A 27572-nucleotide genomic window follows, 5' to 3' on the forward strand; every position below is an offset into this window, starting at 1 on the left:
TACTTTATTTTACGAAAAAAACAAAACAAAAAGGTTTTCACATAACATCGAAGCTTTGCCTTCGGACATTTCACCAAGAGAGTTTCTATTTTCACGTTAAATATATCTGTTTAGACTGTCAAAATGTTGGTGTGTTTGTTTGCTTTCATGAAATATATGTGTGTTAATGAAAACAAAATTGCGAAAAGATATTAAATTAATTATAAAACACAGGCTGTTGCGACCTCCCCAGCGTTTATTTACAGATGTTACAACATAATGGCCATGTTTTGTGTGATTTTTCAAAATAATTTTTATTATCATTTATTCAACTTTTCACTTCCGTTCATAGTGACCAGGAGCGTGTCAGACTTTGACTGAAGGTCCGGAGTTCGAAATATGATGCAGTTGGGTATGTGCCATACTTTCAGCTCTGAGCGCGTCGTAAAGGTAAAGTCAATCCCGTTACTCGGTTCAAAGATCTGGACTAAGCTTGTGGCGGTTGGTGATGTCGATCTTTTGCCTGATCCTGGCCTGGCATGCCCAGGTAGTTAAGACACTCGACTTGTGTAGTTTAAATGCTACACAACCAAATAAATCATTCGCGTTAAGTCTTCTTGATACTGTAGATCTGGACACTTTTTTGTCATTTGGTACATAATTGTTTATCTCATGCTTGTGATTAATGACAGTCTTCTTTCTGTCTCGAAGATGGCCCGGCATGGCCAAGCGTGTTAAGGCGTGCGACTCGTAATCTGAGGGTCGCGGGTTCGAATCCCTGTCGTCTAAACATGCTCGCCCTTCAGCCGTAGGGGCGTTATAATGTGACGATCAATCTTACAATTCGTTGATAAAAGAATATCCCAAGAGTTGGCGGTGGGTGGTGATAACTAACTGCCTTCCCTCTAGTCTTACACTGCTAAATTAGGGACGGCTAACGCAGATAGCCCTCGTGTAGTTTTGCGCGAAATTCAAAACAAACAAACAAACATTCCTATTGATCTTGAGGAGCTTCTAATCGGCACGTTTAACCATCGTGCGTGTAAAGTACTGTTAAAGTTAACATTACTGTTTCGTTGACATAGTTAAACTGGTAACTTAGTCCAACAGTTGGCTTACTTAAACAGGCCTCCCAATGGTACTGAGGCATGTCTGCGGTCTTACAACGCTAGATACCGGATCGCGATACCCGTGTTGGGCAGAGAACAAAGAGTCCATTGTGTAGCTTTGTGCTGAGTTCCAAACAAACAAACATACTTAAATAGTTAACTTAAACAATCTTCTGTAACACACGCACACACACACATATATATATATACATATCGTCAAGTACGATTTATTATTTATGTGCATATTCGTTAAGTTTTCTGATGGTTTTGTACGAGCTCTAAACAATATACAAAAATAGTTGAGAATTTCCCGAATCGGAGAAGCTACTTTATAAATCGCACTTTAAAATCCGAGTTGGAGTAGCCACTTTAGAAATCACACTTTAAAACCTGAGTTGGAGTAATCATTTTACAAATCACACTTTAAAACCAGAGTTGGAGTAGCCACTTTAGAAATCACATTTTGTTTGTTTTTAGAATTTCGCACAAAGCAACTCGAGGGCAATCTGTGCTAGCCGTCCCTAATTTAGCAGTGTAAGACTAGAAGGAAGGCAGCTAGTCATCACCACCCACAGCCAACTCTTAGGCTACTCTTTTACCAACGAATAGTGGGATTGACCGTCACATTATAACGCCCCCACGGCTGGGAGGGCGAGCATATTTGGCGCGACTCGGGCGCGAACCCACGACCCTCAGATTACGAAGCGCACGCTTTAACGCGCTAGGCCATGCCAGGCCCAAAATCACATTTTAAAACCCGAGTTGGAGTAACTACTTTACAAATCATACTTTAAAACCCCAGTTGGAGTAACTTTATTACAAATCATAAGTTTAAACCCGATACGGAGTAACTACACTACAAATCACAATTTAAAACCTAAATCGAAGTAACTACATTACAAATCACAATTTATAACCCCAGTTGAAGTAACTACATTACAAATCATAATTTACAACCCCAGTTGAAGTAAGTACATTACAAATCATACTTTACAACCCCAGTTGAAGTAACTACATTACAAATCACAATTTATAACCCCAGTTGAAGTAACTACATTACAAATCATACTTTACAACCCCAGTTGAAGTAACTACATTACAAATCATACTTTACAACCCCAGTTGAAGTAACTACATTACAAATCATACTTTACAACCCCAGTTGAAGTAACTACATTACAAATCATACTTTATAACCCCAGTTGAAGTAACTACATTACAAATCATAATTTACAACCCAAGTTGAAGTAACTACATTACAAATCATAATTTATAACCCCAGTTGACGTAACTACATTACAAATCATAATTTATAACCCCAGTTGAAGTAACTACATTACAAATCATACTTTATAACCCCAGTTGAAGTAACTACATTACAAATCTAATTTACAACCCAAGATGAAGTAAGTACATTACAAATCATAATTTATAACCCCAGTTGACGTAACTACATTACAAATCATAATTTACAACCCAAGTTGAAGTAAGTACATTACAAATCATACTTTATAAACCCAGCTGAAGTAACTACATTACAAATCATAATTTACAACCCCAGTTGAAGTAACTACATTACAAATCATAATTTATAACCCCAGTTGAAGTAACTACATTACAAATCATAATTTACAACCCAAGTTGAAGTAAGTACATTACAAATCACACTTTATAACCCGAGTCGGAGTAATTATCTTACCAATCAAAATTTAAAATTAAAGTAAGTCCAGGTACTAGAGTATCGAACTGACTGAATTATATTTAAAATTTTAGATAAATTTTGGTTTTTATTTTTAAAACCACACAAGTGTTATGAACTGTACTATTGTGCTTTTAAAACGTAAACTCGGGCACGGGCGGCCAGTTTTTATATGTGAAAGTATACATTAACAAGTTCTACGAATACACAAAAAACAACAACAAAAACAGTGCAACATAAAATGTACCCAAATCAATCAAACAAAGAAGGGAGGTTACAGACTTACAATAATTAACACTAATCGCCCTGTCTTTTGCGTCAGTTATTGATTATATAATAAAACCTTTCTAGAGCGTTCCTAAAACTCATAGGTTTAGGGAAGAGGGGTGGAGATTTTGCTAAAATTCATGAAATTGTGTCTCAAAATTTCTTAATATTTTTTTTTTGTGTGTGTCTTAACAACGAATTGAATTATGTAAGGCAAATGCTTTTGTTGCACGTTTCTTTTAATCAGTCTTTACCAGCCATATATCATGCAAGTTCTGTTTCAAGCCAGTTTTTCCAATGAATTTCACAATGAACATTTATTATTTCATATCATTGTTAACACAGGTAATGATAACTTTGGCGAGGACTAGGACTGGGAGAAACCAGGACTAAATAAAACAAAATAAAAAAGTCATCAACGAGTTTATTTGTTTGGAAAGATTAACCTATGAAACTCAAACATAAAATTACTAAATTTTACCCTATATTTATGCCTAAAGATACTTGAAAGCTTTGCGTAATTTTTCAAATTTTCGAAACATTTTGTTTTTTTCTCTCTGATTAATTTTTTAATGTTAGGCTTGCGAATATGTAGCAACATTTCGTTGCGACATTTGAAACCAGCAAACATAAAAGTGGGGCCTGGCATGGCCAAGCGCGTAAGGCGTGTGACTCGTAATCCGAGGGTCGCGGGTTCGCGCACGCGTCGCGCCAAACATGCTCGCCCTCCCAGCCGTGGGGGCGTTATAATGTGACGGTCAATCCCACTATTCGTTGGTAAAAGAGTAGCCCAAGAGTTGGCGGTGGGTGGTGATGACTAGCTGCCTTCCCTCTAGTCTTACACTCCTAAATTAGGGACGGCACGGTGCAGTGGGCTAACAACCTACTCACTTAAATACTTGTTGAAGAATCCGCAAGCGATTGCGGCCCTATGTTCCTTGATGGAATCTAATGGTGATAACTAACTAACTAACTAAACATAAAAGTGTTTACTGAGTAAGTGAACCTCATCTCAGTAAACAGAAAGGTTGACATTATTTTTAGTAGGAAAAAATAGGACCAACATTAACTGGCACACTTTACCTTCTATTACCATTTACCATAACAACAATAAAAGTCCAACGATGCGTAATTAATATGCATTCTGCTCAAACGCCACTCGAGGCCAAACTGTTCTTAAAATGTGAACAGCTATCAATAAAGTTGCTCACGTACACGGTTGATTGTCTTAGCTGCTAGTTTACTTTGATGTTAACCTTCTCTTAAGAGACATACGTACACCTACATCATTCTGGTAATCTGACATACGTACACCTACATCATTCTGGTAATTTGACATACGTACACCTACATCATTCTGGTAATCTGAAAGCAGTTGAACTTCAACTCTTTAAAACATACTTTTCGAAATGAAAATGGAAATTTATGAAAAGTTTTGTTTGTCAGAAGATTTGCGTAAGACTATAAAAAAGGGTTATCTGCAAATATGTAATTCCAATTTTAAATAAATTAGCTAGAAAGAAGGAAACCAGTCAAGAGCACCCACCGCCAGCGCTTGAGTTACTCGTATCTTCTGAATAATGGAATATAAACGTCACAAATACAGTGCACCTACAGGTGCGAAGCGCGTTTTTATGGTAATTGGTTTCGAACCCTAATCCTTCAGTTTGCGTATACTGACTACTAGGATACGCTCGTCACTATGAAAGGAAGAGAGTAACCAAACTGAGTGAAGTGAAATAACTACTTGAGTGTATTACGAATATTTACCAAACTAACATATTTTTGGTTAAGCCCGGCATAGTCAGGTGGTTAAGGCACTCGACTCGTAATCAGAGGGTCACGAGTTCAAATCCATGTCCCAACAAGCATGTTTGCCCCTTTCAGTTGTAGGGGGCGTTATAATGTGACGGCCAATCCCACTATTTGTTGGTAAAGAGTAGTCCAAGTGTTGGCGGTGGGTGTTGATGACTAGCTACCTTGCCTCTAGTCTTATACTTTTAAATTAGGGACGGCTAGCACAAATAGCTATCGTGTAACTATGCGCGAAATTCAAAAAACAAACAAACATATTTTTATTCCGGTGGATTAGTTGTTGCTACTTATCAGCGAGAGCGTTTCTTTATATTATGGCATTTTATATTGTACGTAATTTGTACAGCAGAACACTTGATTAAGCCCCCTCCTCCATTGACACAGAGGTACAAATACGACAGAAAGTGTTCGTACTCTTGCGTGGTGAGTAGTTTTTTTTTTCTCATAACTTAAAAAAGTATCATAATTAGGATAACGAAAGTATGGTATATTATACTAACACATATCTACATATTTTTTTTATGTAAATTGAACGACAAATAATCTGTTTATAAACAAATAACCAAACATAGGAGGGGCAGAAAGTGTTCGTGCGTCTACTTTAATGGTCAGTTGTGTAGCCTTTCAGGTGAATTACTTGGCGCAGTCTCTCCTCATAGCCCTCCATGATCGTTTGACAGTACTCGACTGGTATTTTCTTCCATTCTTCTTTACAGAAGGCCTCCAACTCTTGCAAGTTTTTCGGATGACGCTGATAAACCCTGGTCTTCAACTCATGCCAAACGTTTTCAATTGGGTTGAGATCGGGTGACTGCGATGGTCACTCCTGAACGCTTATATGGTTCCTCTGCAACCAGGATTGCACATATTTGGATGTGTGCTTAGGGTCATTGTTGTACTAGAAGATCCAACGACGCCCAAGCCGCAAGTTCCGAGCATCATTCTTGATATAAGTGCCTAATATATCAACGTACTCTTCTTTTTTCATGATTCCGTTGACGCGGTGAAGGCTGCCTACACCAGAAGAGCTGAAGGAACCCCATAGCATGATCGAGCCACCTCCGTGTTTAACTGTAGGAACGGTGTTCTTTGGAAGATTTCGTTCCCCCTTCTTACGGAAAATATTGCGAACATCATTGGGCCCGGCATGGTCAAGCATGTTAAGGCGTGCGACTCGTAATTTAAGGGTCGCAGGTTCGGATACCCGTCGCGCCAAACATGCTCGCCCTTTCAGCCGTGGGGGCGTTATAATGTGACGGTCAATCCCACTATTCGTTGGTAAAAGAGTAGTCCAAGAGTTGGCGGTGGGTGGTGATGAATAGCTGCCTTCCCTCTAGTCTTACACCGCTAAATTAGGGACGGCTAGCACAGATAGCCCTCGAGTATCTTTGTGCGAAATTCAAAAAACAAACAAGCAAACACAACGTTTTCACAGTGCCTCAATACAATAAAGAACCGATAAAGGATAGTGGATGTACATAAAGTAAATCATAATTGTAATTTAGTATATTTAGGTAAATAAGAAAATAATAATATCCTGCAACTGGTGTAACACTATTTATTTTTGAAATTAATATCCATTCTTTGCCTTCCCTCTAGTCTTACACTACTAAATTAGGGACGGCTAGCACAGATTTTCAAAATTCAAAAAAAATAACAAAAACAAACAAACAAGCGAACATCATTGTGGCCGAAAAGCTCGATTTTAGTCTCGTCTGACCAAAGAATACTCTTCCAATAGGTAAAGGGTTTATCTACATGCTTTCTTGCATACCTTAATAGTGCTTCTAAATGGACAGGCTTTAAATATGGAGTTCTACGAGGACGGCATGCTTTGAACCCAGAAGACCGTAACATGTTCGTAACTGTATAGGTGCTTACTTCAACCCCAGTTTCCTTTACCAGTTTCTGTATATCATTACGTGTTAAACGAGGGTTCCTACTGACTTCTCTGAGAACCTTCCTCTTGGTTCTCTCTGGAATTTTGGTGAGGCGTCCGGAAAGAGGGAGATTAGCAGTTGATCCTGTAAGCTTAAACTTGGCAATTATGCTTTGAACAGTAGATTTCAGGACATTAAGTTGTGTAGCGATGCCGGAAAGAGACACACGAGTCTTGTATGTTACAATAATTCGTTTTTTTTTTATCACTGGACAGTTATTTCCTGTTCGCCATGACGACCAAGCAGATAATGACGGAGACGGCGCTAAATTGCCGGAAGTACATTTTTTGCTGGCTAAATTCCAATAATTATGAACCAAGTGTCTAATTCTGGAATGGTATAACGTAGTTTATTCACCAAACTAAACAAAATTTTACGGGAATATCAGTTTTTCACACGTTCTGATCTGTACGAACACTTTCTGCCCCTCTTATTTTTGGTTATTTGTTTATAAACAGTTTATTTTTCGTTTAATTTAGATAAAAATATATGTAGATGTGTGTTAGTATAATATTTATAATACACTATACTTCTATCAGCCTACTCGTGATACTTTTTAAGTTATGAGCAAAAAACACTCGGGACACAGTGGTACGAACACTTTCTGCCGTAACTGTATGTCTGCGGACTTGAAACGCAGGATCCATGTTTTGATACCCATAGTGGGAAAAGCACAAGTGGCCAGCTTATTGTGTAGTTTTATTCCTAACTTCAAATATTACCAGGTGGAACAGTGGCAAGTCTTGGGATTTATAACGCTAAAATCACCGGTTTGGCTCCCTCTCTAGAAATGCATGCAAAGTTGATTAATTTTAGTCGTGAATATACAAAATGCAGTATTATTACATTTTGTATCACATTCCGATTATAGCAAACTATCTACTTAAAACACAACTAAAGCAATCTCGTAATAAGTATCGTTAGCTAAATATAGTTTTCTTTTGTTCTAAATTGTAAGAATTAGAATGTACTTTTTCAGGATTTTGCCACCTTGATGTTTGTGGCCGTAAACCCAGTAATATCTCAAGAAGTTTGTTTGTTTCTTTCTTTCTTTGTTTTTCCATGACAGGTTTTTCTATTTAAATTCTCCTGGGAGAAAACTCGGGATACGTACCGGGAGCGCTCAGAAGTGATTTCATCTTTTCATCCCATTCGTAATGGAATTATAGTGTAATGATAATAATAATAATACGTTAAGATAATAAAACTAAATATATTTAACATTCCAACCAATGTTGTTGATGTTTTCTTACAGTTCAGATGAAATCCACTAGGTGTGAGATAAGATGCATATAAGTTCAGGCTTTTTGGGTAAAATGGCCAATTACTCATTTTTCTTTAAAGCATTGTCTGAGATACTTGTATAAAAGAACGCCCGTTCATATAGTACCAATACTCACCATAGAATAAAATGGGTTTAGTTAATATCTTCATAAATCATCAAACAATAATAACTTCTTTAGTTGGCAAGACAGTTCATGTGCTACATGACATATTGTAACAAGACTATTTAACCAGAAGTCACACCTTCCAGACCTTGGAAGTTTATCAGCTAATGGAGAAAGGCAGGATCTACTTAGCCAAATTTTTGGAAAGTACAAATAGTACTGACAACACCGGACACAAGCTACAATTGCTAAACGTTCTTTAACAGTCACATATGAAATTGTTTGTGAAGGCTTAACGGCTGGGATCCCCATATTCTTGAATTAATAGAAAAGAAACCCGAACTTCTTGAAACTGGATTAACCCTTTCCAAAACAAAAGATGGTCGCTGATATTCCTCGATTTTTTCTTCTTCTCATAATGTCATGCTTAATCAAAAGCTGCATAGCCATTTGTTAACTAATGTGGCTTGTTAATTAAACTTTAAACGAAAAAAGGTTAACAGAAAGCCACCTGTACCCAAAAGTAATTACTTACCTTCTGTATACTAAAACGTCCTTCTTGCTGGACAATATGAACGCAGACAAACGCATGTACGAAAAAGTATATGATACAAGCGTTGCTAAGGTAAGGTGACAGTTCCAATAACCAAGTCATTCATGCAAATGCTTAACTTTTTACCAGTCTCTTGTCGTCGCATTAATTTTTCATCGTTTAAGTTAGAAAAGTAACACAGACAATTTAATTACTTTTGAACGTAAATAAATAACAAAATTTAAGACATACAATTAGACAATACTTCAGGACTACTTCATAGCTTATGCAACACCTTTTTCTTCATTATTATTATTATTATTATTATATTTTTAAATTTACACCACGGTATAAAGATGCAAGACCTACGTGACATCTGGCCTCGATTATGCTAAGATACAAAATTTCAGTAAAGAGTGCTTTACAATGCATATAATAATTCACGAAATCCTGTCGGTTCATGGCTACACAGTGATCTACTGTTACGCCTTTCACCCTACCAAGAGAGTACTGGAAATGGAAAGATCTACATATAAATATGTTGAACGATAGAGCTTCTTTACAAGCAGACCTAATACAAAGGTGTGTATTAATATTAGAATATAAGGCTACATAACTTTTTTCTGTCTTCCTTCATACACAAAAAATGTTCCTTGGCGAGGCAGAGGTAAACCTACGTATTTATAAAGCTAAGTTGAAAAGTAGATTCCCCTGGTAGACACAGCAGATAACCTGATGTGGCTTTGGTATGATATTAAAAAACGCACTATACATACATACATAAACCTTACAAAGAAGTACGTCACCAATGAGCATTGTAATCAACAAGTATTTTTGTGTGTGTTGGCGTTTAAGAGTGACTGAGCGTCCAAGAATTTATAGCCACCAACTCTAAATGATTAAACAAGTTTCTAAAGTGCGACAGACATTAATATCTGTCCCAACGTACCGATTTCCTCACCATAAGTTAGGATTATACTAACTATAAATATATTGTAACAACGATATTACCAGGGAAAGCTAACAACCAGTACGAAATCCCATCTCATACATAAACATAAAAGAAAAGCCATAGCGTTAGTTAACTTGGAATCACCAAAACTTTAGTTATCTTCTGACAGTTTCGCTTTTCACACTTTTCTGTAGTGGCGAGAAAATATGGATAATACCATACGAAGCACTTTGTCCTGTTTTCTAACGCCTACATTATGGGCTGCTGGAGGCGGTGTAATGATGTGGAGAGAGTTTTTTGTGCAAGATATTTAGTTCTCTTATTTCTTTGGAAGACAAGTAACACATGACGTTTTAGTCAGTCATCTCCAAACCGTAATGGTATATTTGATGAGGATCAGTGGATCTTAATCTAACTTACATAGTAAGATTGAATCTAAACATCGTGTTCACGTTTACATCCATCTGCTAATAACTTTGTATCAATTGCATAATATATTCATGTGTTGTAAATGCTACTCCAACTTTAAACTATTATTCATTGGATGTGCAGCGATAGGTAATCCAATTCGGTATTAAATGAGGCTTCAATACAATGATCAGTAAAGGTATACGTAACTGTTAATAATATTGTAAAGAAGCGATTTCCTATGAATATACCTTCTTGTTAGAAAGTTTTAAAGTGATATCTAATATCTTCTTTCAAATCAAACTGTTATAACTACAATAAAACTTGGTACTGAACTTCTTATTCCACTATTTTCAATAATGATAATGCATAATAAACAATTAGAAAGGTAATGTAGTTTAAATATTAGCCACTAAACATTAATATTTTAGTTAATCAGTAGTGGAGGTGATACCTGAAGTGCTACACAGATGTTTCTACCCATTTGTCTATTTAAACTTTTTTTTAACGGTACGAACTCTTTATGCTATAGTTTACTGAATCATATTCCTCAAAGGCCCAGCATGGCCAGGTGGTTAGGACGCTCGATTCGTAATCTGAGGGCCGAGGGTTAGAATCCTTGTCACACCAAAGATGCTCGCTTTTTCAGCCGTGAGGGCGTTATAAATTACGGTCAATCCCATTATTCGTTGGTAAAAGAGTAGCCCAAGAGTTGGCGGTGGGAGGTGATGACTAGTTTCCTTCCCTCTAGTAGTACAGTGCTAAATCAGGGATGGCTAGCGCAGATATCCCTCATGTAGCTCTAAGCGAAATTCAAAAACAAACAAACATATTCCTCAAGAAATGGGACGGGATTATTACTCTCTCTCTACTTAATAACTCATATATGATGGTTGAGGCGTTCAACTCGCCATCTGCGAGTTTCGAGATCAAACCCCTTCGCCAAACACGTTCGCCCTTGTTATTATTACGTGAGGTTGATCCCACTGTTTGTTAATAGAGGGTAGCAGGTTTACAATAGGTGGCGTTGACTAACTGCCTTCCATTTAGCTTATTACTTCAAAATTAAGGTCAGCTGACGCAGGTAGCCTTCGAATAGCTTTGAAAGGAATCCAACAGACAAACAGAACTTTAAAAACAATAACCAAAAGAAACATACTAACAGCTCATATTGATCAACAGGAAAAGAAACAGTAGTATATATCATGTGATTCAACACAAAAGGTACTTTAAAAAAAACAACTTAAGTTATCAAAGTCGTTGCTTAAATGCTTATCTTAATGCCACTAGCTTGGTTAATCCCAAAACGCACTTAACGACTATTTGAAGTTAGCCAAAGCGAATGCAAAGCTAATTGCGTGTACTATTATACGTTAGCTTCTTAGGAGCATTACACGCGAAAGTACAGAACTTTAATTTACATTTTACAGCTTTAATAACACACGCGTTGTATGTTTTTAGAAGTTTGTTTGATATTGTTGTTTTGAATAATTCTATACTTATTACACTTGACTTGAAATGGTTCCTGACCATACGACAATATTTAAAGGCCAATGTCAACCTTGTTAAGATTAAAATAATATATATATACACACACACATATACTCTATAAGAAGGAGTTTTGTGGAAATTACCATTTTCACACTATATACGTATGTATAATCGATCAATCTGTTTATATTCAAGTTGTTTTAATGGTTCACTTTGTAGACAACTAAAGATGAACACTGGTTGAACGTATGACTTCCATGGCACTAATTAGTTAGACGTGCAGAATTAGAAACTTAAGACACTTTACATTATTTGTTATTTTTATAGTTTTTATGTTTTTACATAAAACTGAAAATTATTTTTCTATCTCTCTAACTTACTCGCTAGTTTAGAGAAGATAACTTTCTAACCCTTGATTAATAATGCAATAAACATTACATTTGAAGAAAAATGCTTACGAGATTAAACGTATTTATATAAACACTGGAAAGATACAGGACGTTCCTCACATTGTTGAAAATTTAATTTGAAACGTAAACCTCACGAGCAATAGCAACGAAAAAGTCCATATTATAGTGGTAGCAACGTCCCTAGTTTATTTACTAATGTTTTAATAAATGCGATACGAAAAATGTTGTGCTTACTATTAATAATGATGTGACGTAACTAACTCAAGATTCATGACCTGTTAAAGTTCGATCACGTGCCATCAACACAAAAACCTACGCCACCCATACGTTAGAAATGACTGAACATCTTCCAGTTTCCCAGTTATGTAACTTTTCGGCATCATTAATAAACCGTATTCTAAGCTCAACTCCAGACCATAATGGTGTAATGAACGAATAATGTATTGTAGGAAGAAAATATGCACTATTCCTTTCAAAGCCCGTCTTCAGCAGAGACGAACAGCACATTTGCTTAAAATATTATATTCAATGAAGCCTTTGGCTCTCTTTCTTAAAACTACTGCCTATATCCGTTTAATTACTGTAGCAATATATGCAATAAGAGATAATACTAACTAAATAAACACCTATTTGATTTCTTAAACTTTCATCCAATATCTATTTATATCTGTCTTGCAACTCCATTACATGATACATGTGTACTTAAAACTCCTTTGAGTTTATTTACACAATCGGGATTCGACACTCAAGCTGTAAAAGTGCCGTTTAAATTTAGAAAATGGTATGTTTTAAATTACTAAATACGTTGAGGTTAACTTCTGAGAGGCTCTCATCCCTTACCTAGCTACTCACGTCTGCTGATGGCAATGTTTAGGTTTAAACAGAAATAATACGCATGATGGTATGATGTATTATGTGTGATACAGTTGTGTTCTATCCAGTTTAAACAAACATAATATAGTTGATTTCTATCCAGTTCAAACTCACATAATATAGTAATGTTCTTTTCAGCTCAAACACACATAATATAGTAGTGTTATATTCAGTTAAAACAACACGATATAATTGTGCTCTATCCAGTTTAAACACACATAATATAGTAGTGTTATATTCAATTGAAACAACACAACGTAGGTTTGTTCTACCCATTCAAGTCATGAAAACTTTCACAGTCCTATTTAGACACCGAGTAGCTAACATATCAAACCAGGCTTGATGAGACCCGGGTTTCTAATGCAGCTCGCTAGTGGTTCTTCATCAATAACATGGAGGACATTGACCAAGTTCTTCTTAAATTTGGAGTCATAGCGTTTCACGGGCCATATAGTCTTACACTCTACAAAAAGGATGGCGTCACACAGACACAATTGAGTCAAGCGGGACAACTGTAGCCACTTTGACATTTACTGCTTTTATTAGACGATAAATACATTATTTGGCTTTATAGCATCTCAACAAGGGATTTGGTCCTCTTCTGGATGAAGCAGAATTTTGTCAGTAATTTGCCATCAAAACAAATAAGCCTTAAAATGTTCTTGTCTTGTCCTCAACCCTGTCTCCTTTACATTGGCTTGATGTTGTGCTGATGTCAGCTCACGAGCCAACGGTTTGCTAAGAGAGCAAGTAAATCTGCTCACTGTGTAGTTGTTTATTACTAACACTTTAGTATACTATAATATTTATTATAGAACACTATAATACTGATACTGTTGTACATTAGATATACATACGTATATATACAGTATTTATTTTAGTACACTATAGCATCAAAACTGTAGTATTTCTCTAGTAGTAAACTCAAGTATTTTTTCATAAGGTATATAAGAGACACTGCAACACTGTTTGGCTTGACTGCAAAAATCTTTATACTGTAACTACATCGTTATATAGCCGAACTGATAAAACTTTATAAAGGTATTGCAACACCACATGGTCTTATTGTTACATCTCTATAGATAGTGAAACTACGTGACTTAATTGTTAAAACTTTATTCAGGCACTGCAACACTACGTATTTTATTTTTACGTCTGTATTGAGGCATGAACCACTACGTGACTTAATTGTTAAATCTTTATTCAGGCACTGCAACACTACGTATTTTATTTTTACGTGACTTAACCACTACGTGACTAAAAATCTTTATTCAGGCACTGCAACACTACGTACTTTATTTTTACGTCTGTATTGAGGCATGAAACACTACGTGACTTAATTGTTAAATCTTTATTCAGGCACTGCAACATTACGTGTTTTATTGTTACGTCTGTATGGAGAAATGAAACACTACGTGACTTAATTGTTAAATCTTTAGTCAGGCACTGCAATATTATGTGTCTGTATTTTTAAGTCTTCAATCCTGACTTTGTTTTTCAAAATTATTATGAAAAAGATAAATTTATGTTTCCAATTCCAAGAAAACAGGAAAAAATTAAATATACAAATTAGAAAAATGCATTATTCATGGTTCCGTTTTTCTTGAATTAATGTCTGTTATACTGTTAGTCTGTGAACTGATTCCGTACGCTTCAATAAAAAAAACAAATTCTAAATCACTAATTGGTATTAAAAGCACAAATCAATATAAGATGATCACTTGCCTTTATAAATATAAGAGAGGAAAGTTATTCATAATAACAGATGAACAACTTTGCCTTAATATTTTAAAATAGAATAAGATACGAGCCTTATTTCTAGTACTGGGAGAACCAGAACAGAACTTTAAAATACCCTATTCGACCAACCGAGTTCGAATAAAATTATTGTACATTAAAGACTTAAAATAATAAATGAATAACACACAACGTTATTATTTACAAACAATAAAAACATTTAATTCAGGCTAATCTATGGCTTCTGTAACATTGACTCTGCATGACCTTTAAAACGGTTCTAAAAATAGCTTAATACGTATGCCAAACAAAACATTATATGACAAAACATATCTTGTAAACTATTCTATATATAGACCTTTATTTCACATACTATTATTGAACGTACAGAAAGAATCCTTATCTCTAAAAGTGTTGTACAAACATAAGCTTATCTTGTAAGCTATTTTATATACAGTGGATTACCCTGCAAACTATTGTTTATACACAACCTTATAACGCAAACTATTGTACATACAAAAGTTTACCTCATGAATTGTTGTACATACATAGGCATATGACATACAAGCTAATATATATATATATAAGCTTATCCTTCAAACTCTTGCATAAACAAGAACTTATTTCGCAAAATATTGTATATATGGAAGCTTATATTTCAAAGCTATTGCATAAACATAAATTATCTCTCAAACTATTGTATGAACAAAACCTATCTCACAAACTACTGTATATGTAGAAGCGTATCTCTCAAACTGTTGTATCATAAAAACAGAAACTTTTCATTCAAACTATTGTGTAAACAGAAACTTATTTCTCAAGATATTGTGTAAACAGAGACTTATTTCTCAAGATATTGTGTAAACAGAAACTTATTTCTCAAGATATTGTGTAAACAGAAACTTATTTCTCAAGATATTGTGTATACAGAAACTTATTTCTCAAGATATTGTGTAAACAGAAACTTATTTCTCAAGATATTGTGTAAACAGAAACTTATTTCTCAAGATATTGTGTAAACAGAAACTTATTTCTCAAGATATTGTGTAAACAGAAACTTATTTCTCAAGATATTGTGTTTACAGAAACTTATTTCTCAAGATATTGTGTAAACAGAAACTTATTTCTCAAGATATTGTGTAAACAGAAACTTATTTCTCAAGATATTGTGTAAACAGAAACTTATTTCTCAAGATATTGTGTAAACAGAAACTTATTTCTCAAGATACTGTATAAATAGAAACTTGTCTCTCAAACTATTGCATAAATAGAAATGTATCCCTCACACTATTGTATAAACAGTCTTATCTCGCAACTTATTGTTTATAGAGGAGAAATAAAAATGTTCTGAACAATTTTATACAATAAACAAAATGGAATATTATTTAAAGAATGTAATTTTATATTAACTTATGGATATCTGCGCTTCCGTAAAAACAGAAATAACTGAAGATTTGGTTTACGTGTAGTCGTTTCGTTAATTAACGTTCAAACAACAGCACATTGTTACACGGTTTAAACACTGCAGAAGAAAACATATCATACAGCTTAAATGCTCCAGTCACATAACCACAAAAATTCTGAGGCAGTGTAAATTTAGTGTGTTTTCGTGGGTGTTCGTTTTGGTGAAACACATTCAATGTTATGCACTTTGTCACTAAATAGAAACCGTAGAAAATTTGACTTGTATGATTTTGTCCTTTCCCAGGGAGTATTATTGGTAGCATCTGCTAATTGTTACCAAAGTAATCATCGTTATTAAACTTGATGGATTTTAAACAATTCTATGGTGTGTTCATGATAACATTGTTACAACTTGAAACTCAAAACGTTATCGTCTAGTCAAAGCAAAATAAAACTATTATAGCTGAAAACTAATTTTAATATGAGCTAATGTTCGAAAGCCTTAAGTAAAAAAACGGGTAGTTTATTTAAATATTTAGTATTCGTAATCCAACCGACACCTTTTGCACCACATAAACTAAAACTGAGGTGGAAGGATCCCCAGGCTCAAGCGCACTCATCCATAATTAAAAACTGTTTACCTCACAAATTTAGCTATTAAATTAAAATCAGCAAATAGCATCAGCTAAAACTGATGCTAAGATATCTACCCCCCCCCTTCAAGACTAACTGCTGATTAATGCATAGAGTAAATGCTTAGAAATATTAGAATCAACCATAAGTTAGGGACGGCAAGCTTTGCGCGGAAATCAAATAAAATTCAGTAACGTAAGCCAGCGTATTATTTCTAACGTTTGTTTCTTACGGATTTCTACTTTGTACGACTTTGCAGTTTGGTAGGAAAAATCAGATGTGATTTTCGCTAAAAATATATATTACGTATTTAAAGTTAATTTACGAAAACTAGTTTTATCATATTGAACTAAATTCATCAAAATGTTGTGGTTTTTACACATTCTTTAACCCTACAAAAACCAATATTTCATATTTCAGCTATTTCTATTTCTTTGTTATAAAGAAGCAAGCTTTCTGTTTTATAACCACTTAGCTAAAAGCACAGACTTTCAGGGGCATCTATAGAATATGCTCAAATGTTTATTTAATCAAACTTTATTAAATTGTAATATTTTTATAGACAATATAATAATGAATAATAGAACTACGGCATCAACAACGAACATTTGACGTGTGTATGTACAGTAACAAACATTTAATTCTAGAACGTTTCAGAATATACATATTTCATCTTCAGCAAGTTATATTAAACATGGTAAATATAAAAGATTTTGTTCCCTTGTTGGAGCTATGAACACCTGTATTTTAATGGTAAAAGAACTGAAGAACCTAAACACATAAGAACCATCATGATCGGTGTTGAATTTAATGTTTGTCAATGCAGGTGTCGTCGTCTAAACGAACGTAAAGCCCAAGAGGATTTGTTCGTTTGCAACAACGATTAATTTAAGTACGGCGGTCAACAAGTACAACAGGGCAAACTAACATTTATAGTTCATAAAATACGGATAATATATATATATTGTTGGATATACAAATCTGTTTAGTGCAAGCATTATCATTTTGTTTATTTTACTTAATATTTTATTGTTGTACAGTTTTCATAAAAGGAGTCTTGAAGATGGCTTGTTTTAAAAGAGTTGGTTGTAATAAATTTCGTTACGTAACTCTGTACGAGTTGTACGTTGTGTTTGTCTAGGTTTTACTAATACTATAAATAAATCTAGTGTTCCGAAAAATGTTTGACTTCGAAGTCTAAGTACAAGGGAGGTCCAGCTAAATCTGCAGTTAAATCAACGTGTCTTATCGAGTTATATAATGTGAAGAACTGAATAGTGATCAATGACCCCTTTTCTCCATTTCACATATCCAGTGTAAAGGTCTTTCTCACAGTGAATACAAAGCACACTCACACCAACTGTATATTTTTACTCATACATTTGCAATCACTTTACTCAAATCTTCAGTATTTTTTCGTTACCTTAAGAGAGTATCGTTATATTATAGCCTCGCTCGCGCAGCGTCAAGAAAGTTCGAAGCATCAGTGAATAAAATATATAGAGAGATGATTAATGAACGCAAGTTATGTTGGGAAAAGTCAAGTGAGAGATAATTAGATAGATTTGGAATGTGTAACTAGCTGTTTAGTCGTGATGGTCGATTTATAAAGTTAGAAGTTTAGTCACAAAATATTAAGTGAAGTTAAGTATATTTCACTCAGAACAAAACGTAAAGCTATCTTGCATGAGAGTGAATAGCCATAACATGCAATATTTTAAATTTTGAGATACAACTGTGATATCCTCTAGTGTAAAGAATTTTTATACACAAGTTTTAATTGTTTTGAATATATTATTTTTTAAAAAGTGGATTGTGTGCTGTCCGTTAATTTTTCGAATTTATCGTCAACAAGTTACAGACACCTACTGCAGAAGAATCTTCAGCCCACACACATAAAAACCCTAATATGATATATATATATAAAAGAACCTAGATCACCATCGTGTCTGTGCCACATCCCAGCCGGTCTGATGAGCACTGGTATTGGGCGAAATACCTTTTTGACATTTTATATAGCAGCTATTGTGTAGTTGACATATCAGGTATTTCCCCTTGTTTGCAAACGTGTTATTTGAATTATTAATGTAGTTTTCTCCCTTAATTACTGTGGTTACATTACTTGCTCCGGTGAGAGGGTGTATATATTAGGTTGAGGAATAATTCGTGAGCGTTTTTAAATAATTTCATTCAAGCATTACATGCAAGACTATACAATACTTCAATGCATGAACACATTACACCCAAAACATTTATTATGATACTTTATTTCATGTAATACCTTGGTATATAGTATGCATTGTTTTAAACGAAATTGCAAGAAATTAAATGCGAAAAGCAGATGGTGTCGAAAATGCTCGATTTTGTCCACTTGACATTCCATTTAATGAGCTGAAAATGAAAGCAAAAATTAAAGACATATGAAAATCAAACACACAATCTATTAGAGCAAAAAATTATCTACCAAATGACATGAAATATTTTGCGAAAGCGTTTCATTTATGAATATATTTTTTTAACTTGAAAAAACGCTCACGAATTATTCCTCAACCCAATACATCTTGTTCGCCAGTTTTTGTGAATGATAGTTAGTTCAAGACAAATATATCTAAAATTCCATCATTTTCTAATATAAAAAATTGTATGACCTATTGTTTATTATATCTATTAAGTTTCTGGATTTTCAAAAATACATTTTCATTTATTAATAATGGTTTCAAGAAAAGTATTACGAGTTTTGAGTAACATTTAATACTAAAGTTTACATCATGTTTGTATATTTTACGAAATAAATTCTGCATAATTTTTATATTCTATATAAAGAATATTTTTGTAGGTGCGAAATAAACGCTGATTTAAATGAGTGTGATTCTCAGAAATTAAGAGTTAATTTTATGTTAACAAACAAGATAATTTGTATGTCTCTAGAACAGGGTTTTAACCAGGGTGCCTGCACCCCTGTTTCAAGGTGCGAGGATGCCCATGAATAATTAAAGCAAATCTATAGATAATATTGAGCAGAAATGATTACTGATTTGAAAGGTGCAAACACTGAAAAGGTTAAGAACCACTGGTCTGGAGGAAACAACACGGGTACGACAAATACAAATATGAAAGTTTCATATATTTCTTTCACAACTAAGAGTCGTATATTTCTCTGAATAACAAATGATTTTAATTAAATAACGTTAAAACCATCAAATGTTTAGAGCAATCTTAACTATTAAATGAATACAGTTGTGCCAAAACCAAAAGAAAAATATATAATAAATTAATAAACGCACAGATATGCTGCTGTGTAGAAAACGTATTTCATTAACTTCAGGGTAAAACCAAAACAAGAGACCAGATTACATAAAAATTCATACATACTAACTGACGTGCCCCTACAACTTTTAGAGAAAACATAGTACCCCTATAGGATGTATGAAGACCGAACACGTGCCCACTTTTATGTCACAACAGCGGGCTAACGTCTGGCCAATTATTAATGAAAACTCCAGCGAAAACGTGGGAGCTCGGAGTTACGTCACTTCGCGGGGTCCCTAATGATGCTAGTCTTGGTGACAATTAATTTTGTTTGTTTTGTTTTTAAATTTCGCACAAAGCTACTCGAAGGCTATCTGTGCTAGCTGTCCCTAATTTAGCAGTGTAAGACTAGAGGGAAGGCAGCTAGCCATTACCACCCACCACTAACTCTTGGGCTACTCTTTTACCAACGAATATTGGGATTGACCGTCAAATTATAATGCCCACACGGCTGAAAGGGCGAGCATGTTTGGCGCGATGAGGATGCGAACCCGCGACCCTCAGATTACGAGTCGCACGCCTTAACACGCTTGGCCATGCCGGGCCGACAATTAAGTTGCATTTTCCAGTTATAAGTTACCAACCCACATACCTTTGTTAAATAACATATTAAATATATTATTGAAGTTATTGATGAATATTTTAAAGATCATGAAAAACAGGTGGACATGGAACTAAATATGTTATTTATAATTAATATAACACACTACTGGATGTGTTCTTTAGGAACAAGTGGACATGAAACTAAGTATGCTATTTATAATTAACATAACACACTACTGGATGTGTTCTTTAAAAACAAGTGCACAGGGAACTAAATATGCTATATATAATTAATATAACACATTACTGGATGTGTTCTTTAAGAACAAGTGCACAGGGAACTAAATATGCTATTTATAATTAATATAACACACTACTGGATGTGTTCTTCAGGAACAAGTAAACATAGAGCTATATACGGTATTCATAATTAACATAACACACTACTAGATGTGTTCTTCAGGAACAAGTAAACGTAGAGCTATATACGGTATTCATAATTAACATAACACACTACTGGATGTGTTCTTTAGGAACAAGTGGATATTGAACTATATATGTTATTTATAATCAATATAACACACTACTGGATGTGTTCTTTAGGAACAAGTGGACATGGAATTAATGGATGCGTTTTTTAGTTATCAGTAGACATGGAACTAAATATGCTAGTTATAATTAATATAACACACTACTAGTTGAAATTTTTAGGAACAAGTTGGCATGGAACTAAATATGCTACTTATAATTAATGTAACACATTACTGGATAAGCTGTTATCAAACAATGAAATATACTATTAGATGAGTTATTTAAAAACATTGTAACCCATTTCAAAATATTCCTTAGGAACAAGAGATATCAGTGCTGAGTTTTTTTTTTCCTTTATTACACAAAAATAACCCAAAATAATTCAAAATACAAAAGTTTTTGCATTATAAAAGTTACATTATATAATTGGCAGACATCGATTACTGCACATGGAGAAAATGTCTCCACGTTGCCACCAGATCGCCCCATCATGTTCTATAACCTGAGATCTAGTAAACTTCCGCATGTACTAAAGCTACAGTTTGTTAGGTTTCTGTTTTTTTCTACAATTAGTTCTTCAACTCAGTAGCTATAAGGAGAAGTGATAGCCTAGACTTTAAATGTAACTTACACGTACGTTTTGTTTGTGTGCATGTGTTTTCTTATAGCAAAACCACATCGATTTTAGCGTTGTAAATCCGACGACTTGCCATACATTTTGAACATATTATCAGTTTCACGACTTTACACATAATAAAGAATTTGTTGAAAATTTTATCAAACTAAAATTAACTCTGTTTTTATGTTCCGTGTGTAATGCAAAATAGGAAATATTAATGTATTTAAAAAGTTTTGATTATTATCCACATTAAAAGCATATTTGTCTAGCTAATAACTCCACAGTTTCAGACAAATTTGTTCCTAAAATACTTTATTTTGATTTTTTTCAATTAAAAATCTCAAACATTCACTGTTTTTTTTGTTTCTTTTTGCCAAGGAAAAAAATATGACCAAAACACGAGATCAGCCCCTTAACGTGGCGGGGTTGCACCTTAAAACCCTCAAGCTTTTCACATGCTCAGTTTTATGTTGAGTGTTCAAGGGTAGGGACACCAAGAAATCGTTTTGTTTTGATCCAGGGAAGAGGAAAAGGTTCTATTTTTCCCCATCCAGAAGTATTCAGATTATTAAGAAACACTATGGCTGTAGAAAGGGATTACTGAAAATGGTAATATAACTGTAACACGTTTTCCGTAACGTGGAAAAAGTAGGTGTAAAATAAGGTAGGTGTGAATAAACTAGTTGTATAATAAAGTAGATGTAAAGTACATTATGCATATGAATACAAATTCTTGATTTAATTTGTCATCATTTGCGAATGAGCAGTTTTTTATCCCACTCATAACAGACCTTTGTTTATTTATTTGAAGATAAACTCATAGCTACACAATGGGTTATCTATATTGTGCCCATTATTAATAACGAAACCTTACTTTTAGAGTTGGGCCTGGCATGGCCAAGCGCGTAAGGCGTGCGACTCGTAATCTGAGGGTCGCGGGTCCGCGTCCGCGTCGCGCTAAACATGCTCGCCCTTTCAGCTGTGGGGGCGTATAATGTGACGGTCAATCCCACTATTCGTTGGTAAAAGAGTAGCCCAAGAGTTGGCGGTGGGTGGTGATGACTAGCTGCCTTCCCTCTAGTCTTACACTGCTAAATTAGGGACGGCTAACACAGATAGCCCTCGAGTAGCTTTGTGCGAAATTCCAAAACAAACAAACTTTTAGAGTTATAAGACGTCAGACATACCACTGAACCACTTTGAAATACAAATATAGATAATACTGCTAAGTTTTCTGAATTTTTATTGTGGATAATAGCGTTCTTCCTTTCTACTTGTTTTTTGCATCATCTACGACAAAGAATCTTCAGTTGTTATTGACAATATAAAATTATGGTATATATTTTCTGTTGGTAACATTTTTTTATTTTTGATAACGTTTAAGGTTTAGACATATACATTTTACGCAATAAAAATATATGAATATTGGGCTGTTACTAGATGTACTTCCATAGGGCATTCTGTTTCAAGAGTAACTAAATTAGAATTAAGAATAACGAATATTTGTGTTTCTTGCCTTTCGAGTTCCTAAGTCATGCTGCGCTGTAGCCTACAGAGTGCATAGTTCTTGTTGTGATTCATGACACGTGCACATTTTACTGATGTCACGACAGTACAAACTGCAACGTTCAGGGCTCCTTATGTGACGTAATTTTTAATGTCTACTGACTGACTATCAGACAATACATTTCTGCGGTGTGAGTAGTAATCCTCCCAGACTGCCTTCGGCCCCCTTTCGGAAAAAATGAGTAAAACCTTGTGAATGTATTTTTATAATGTAATCATACTGTTTCACAAAAATTAAATAGACGGTTTATTTGGCGACACAGTTAGTTAGAGGTCTTGAGCATAATAACTGGAAATGTGATATCACTGTTCTGCCAGGTACGTCTTAGAGATTAGCGTGTTGAACAATGGAAACGAGATCCAAGTTGTGATACAGCGCTAAATTATTTTCGCACTTTCAACTGTGGACATTATAACATTAACAGTCAAACTCAACCCTACTTTTTATTAAGAGCATCCACAAAGCAAAGTGCTGTTGACTGACTGCTCACCCTTTCGTTAGCATTTCTGAATTAGAAACGTTTATGTTTGTTTTTGAATTTCGCGTAAAGCTACACGAGGGCTAGCTACTCTAGCCATCCCTAATTTAACAGTGTAAGAATAGTGGGAAGGCAGCTGGTCATCACCACCTACCGCCGACTCTTGGACTACTTTTTTACCAAAGAATAGTGGGATTAACCGTTAAATTATAACATCCTCGCCCGCGCCCTTCAGATTACGAGTCGAACGCCATAACCACTTGATTATGCAAGCCTTCTGAATTAGGATTGTTTATGTTTGAGACAAATGAGTCCGTGGTCTGCTCGGTTCATCAATCTGTCTTGTGTAGGCTCAAAATACTAAATACTTTATTTGAAATATTTTGTGCAGAACTGTTTTTCATAATATTACGTTTCCAGTATAAGTTTCAGGTATTTGTGCAAAGCTGCATAAGAGTTACCTTAATGTTGAACTGAGAGAATAGAGAAAACGCTGCTGGTCACACGAACTCGCCACCAACTTTTGGGCTACTCTAAAGAAATAGTAGGATTTAACCGTCATTCTCTTAACACATTCAAGTCCGTGTCACATCTTTACGGTAGCAGGTTGCAATCCATAAGCTCTCGAACCCACATTTCAGTGCGCTAACCACTATGCCAAGCCTGGTCCTTCCACTACAAACTGGCATTCTGGAGTGTATACATCGTTTTAGATGTATTTAGCATCGTTTTTAGCTAAAAAGATCTGGTTTGATAAATTTTCACTAACCACTTGCCAGGAAAGAAAAAGTAAATTCAAAAGTCCAAAATAATTAAAGCTTTATTGGTCTAACCTTCTCCAAGTTTGGAAAACTTAGTCTCACCACCTCGTTACTGCTGTAGTGGATTTATTTACTCAAATAGTTTTTCTAAATTTCCTCGCTCTTAGTTAGTGGTTCTCTCCTTCTTATATGTTTATTTGGAATAATGGTTTAGATAGGTAGTTTAAGGAATGCATCATAACGCACAAGAAACCTGTGTTACTTGTTAAGCCACTGGCAGAGGATGTATAGTGGTCGATATGAGTATGTTGGGCTACTGGCACAGGATGTATAGTGGTCGATATGAGCCTGTTAGGCTACTGGCACAGGATGTATAGTGGTCGATATGAGCATGTTGGGCTACTGGCACAGGATGTATAGTGGTCGATATGAGCCTGTTAGGCTACTGGCACAGGTTGTATACTGGTCGATATAAGCCTGTTAGGATACTGGAACAGGATATATACTGGTCGATATAGGCGTGTTAGGCTACTGGCACAGGTTGTATACCGGTCGATATAAGCCTGTTAGGATACTGGAACAGGATCTATCCTGATTATCCTACTACAAACTCAAGGAATTGAATCTCGAGTTTTATCACAACGTTCAAGATATGTTTTAGTATTATGAAAATCGCTTTAAATTTTATGTATCTAAAGTTTCAATAATTACTATTCACAAGTAATGGTTGGTTATCACTCAATGGAAGATGTAAGTTGTAACTACGACTGTGAATTTGTGGATGACGGTCCGATATAGGCTTATACTCGAATCGTTGCTAATAAACTAAGTTTTTCATTTAGGAATTAAAGGCACACCCAATGTGTTTTTCTTTTTACGATAGCTGCAACTTGATTTTTAAAGTTCACACGTTAGTCTACAATAGTTACAATTTGATTTTTGAAATTCACACTTTAGTCTACGACAGCTACAATTTGATTTTTGAAATTCACACTTTAGTCTACGACAGCTACAATTTGGCCTTTAACTCTCACATCATTGTCCCCAGTAGCCACAACGTGCCCTTAACACTCCTACGAAAAGTGGGGCCTAATAGGCCCCAGAGCAACTTGAAAAGTTATTAATATTAGGCTAATAATTTTGTATTTAAATGAAATTGCCATTTAAATCCATTAATGAATGGATTAACGAGATTCCCACTGTCCCTATCTACTATCTAGCGAAACCACAGCCAGGGGAACGGGCTTGGAGAAATCAGGGCTAGAAACGTCTTTTCGTAGGAGTGTTAACAAACAGCAAGAAAAACCACACAAACACAGAAAAACTTTTTTTCTTACTTCTCTTAAGGTCACTTTCTTTGGACAACGTGTATAACAATTGTTTGATTTGTTTTTGGAATTTCGCACAAAGCAACTCGAGGGCTATCTGTGCTAGCCGTCCCTAATTTAGCAGTGTAAGACTAGAGGGAAGGCAGCTAGTCATCACCACCCACCGCCAACTCTTGGGCTACTCTTTTACCAACGAATAGTGGGATTGACCGTCACATTATAACGCCCCCACAGTTGGGAGGGCGAGCATGTTTGGCGCGACTGGGGCGCGAACCCGCGACCCTCAGATTACGAAGCGCACGCCTTAACGCGCTAGGCCATGCCAGGCCCCATGTGTATAACAATCAATTTTACTTCAGATAGAGAAGTGTTCACGTCTTTCGTTTCACGTCATTTCCGAGACAGTTGCTTGTATTATTTTAATATCGTTGGTCATGATATGTACTTTTAGTGTACCAGTATTGTTTGTTAATCATATATTATTTCATGTGTCTGATTTCTTTGTGTTTCATCTTTTTCCTCTCGCAACTGGAGCAGTAACCGTTTAATAAAAGAACGTAACATATTCAGCACGTAAGTTCAGTAGTGCTATCGAGGAAATGTGTGAAAATTTTTCGGTTTCTCGTTGTGTGATATTTCTGTAGATGTTAGTGTTTTGTTTTCCATCGTAGTTTTAAAAAGATTAAGTTCAATTTCGTACACGCATCGTGTTCATCAAAAATGCTTTGCGTGATTGGAGGTACAGCTGCTTCAATATTATTGGAACTGACAACTGTGTGCTTTAATACCTCTGGTTCAAAAAAAAGAGTTTTTCTGAAATATGTTTTACGAACTAATTTTAAATGGAGATACGTTACAAATGTATCCTTGTCTACGAAACGTTTAGTTCGCTAGCTTTACGCGAATGGTGGGACTACTTCCGTGTGCGAAATGAGTATAAGAACTCGCGCTACAGACGACATTAAACGTCACTTGCATTTGGCGTCGGTTTCACGTATTTTACTGCTAGCATTCTTCTTCAGTTGCGCCTTCATTTGTGGCACCGAAACTATTTTAGGTAGTTCTTTACAGCAACTGGTAACATCAAGACACTAAACATATGGAAAACTCTGCCCTATATATATATATATATATACACACACACATACGCATATAGGTCGTTAAATCTATCAGGAAGAAAATGTCTTTACACTTTATAAATATTTTATATGGTTCTTAGTACGAGCACGTTGGTTATAAACCTGAATTTTTGATAACATACCTGCAATGAAGATGGAAATATAACATCAGTTACACTAAAATCCATTTCCAAGACTGTTTCTTCCAAATCTTCAAGGCATAATTTTTTTCATCAGTAATATACTCTGGTGCTCTTGTTGCATGGTGACTGAAATTGTAAGATAATATTGATTAAAATCTAAGTAAACAGTAATATCTCAGACAAACTAATACTGTACATGCGGCTATTTTGGAAATACTTCGTGGTTAGGGTTGTGAACGTAACCATTTCGTTAACGTCACGGAACCTCTTAAAATCTTCATAAAAGCTTGCTTTCATAAACCTACTCTGAAAATAAATAAGGTAAATGTTACTCGTTCCACCAACTAATCTCTTGGCTAAGCTTTGGTCTCATCGCTACCATTACTACTTACAGAGACTGTACAACTGTTACAGAGCAAAGAGTGATACCACAACAGTTGTATATTGCGTAGGCCTTTTACAAGTAGGCTTAACACTACAAGTAATAATAGGAAAGAAAATTATTTTAATGGTTTTTGTATGACATAAGTGCGTGACA

General features: G+C 35.1%; 1 protein-coding gene across 1 annotated transcript in view; it reads right to left on the reverse strand.

The window, feature by feature from the left end:
• The window catches only part of LOC143252614 (calcitonin gene-related peptide type 1 receptor-like), a 150553-nt gene extending 123331 nt beyond the window's left edge, over nucleotides 1–27222 (reverse strand). Inside the window, exon 1 of the mRNA XM_076505017.1 lies at nucleotides 27035–27222. Within this exon, the coding sequence (XP_076361132.1) occupies nucleotides 27035–27079 (45 nt within the window). The 5' untranslated portion in view covers nucleotides 27080–27222. The remainder of the gene's footprint in view (nucleotides 1–27034) is intronic.
• Between the last annotated feature and the right edge of the window lie 350 nt (nucleotides 27223–27572).

The sequence above is a fragment of the Tachypleus tridentatus genome, chromosome 6, assembly GCF_004210375.1.
Source record: "Tachypleus tridentatus isolate NWPU-2018 chromosome 6, ASM421037v1, whole genome shotgun sequence".
Classification (NCBI taxonomy): Eukaryota; Metazoa; Arthropoda; class Merostomata; order Xiphosura; family Limulidae; genus Tachypleus; species Tachypleus tridentatus.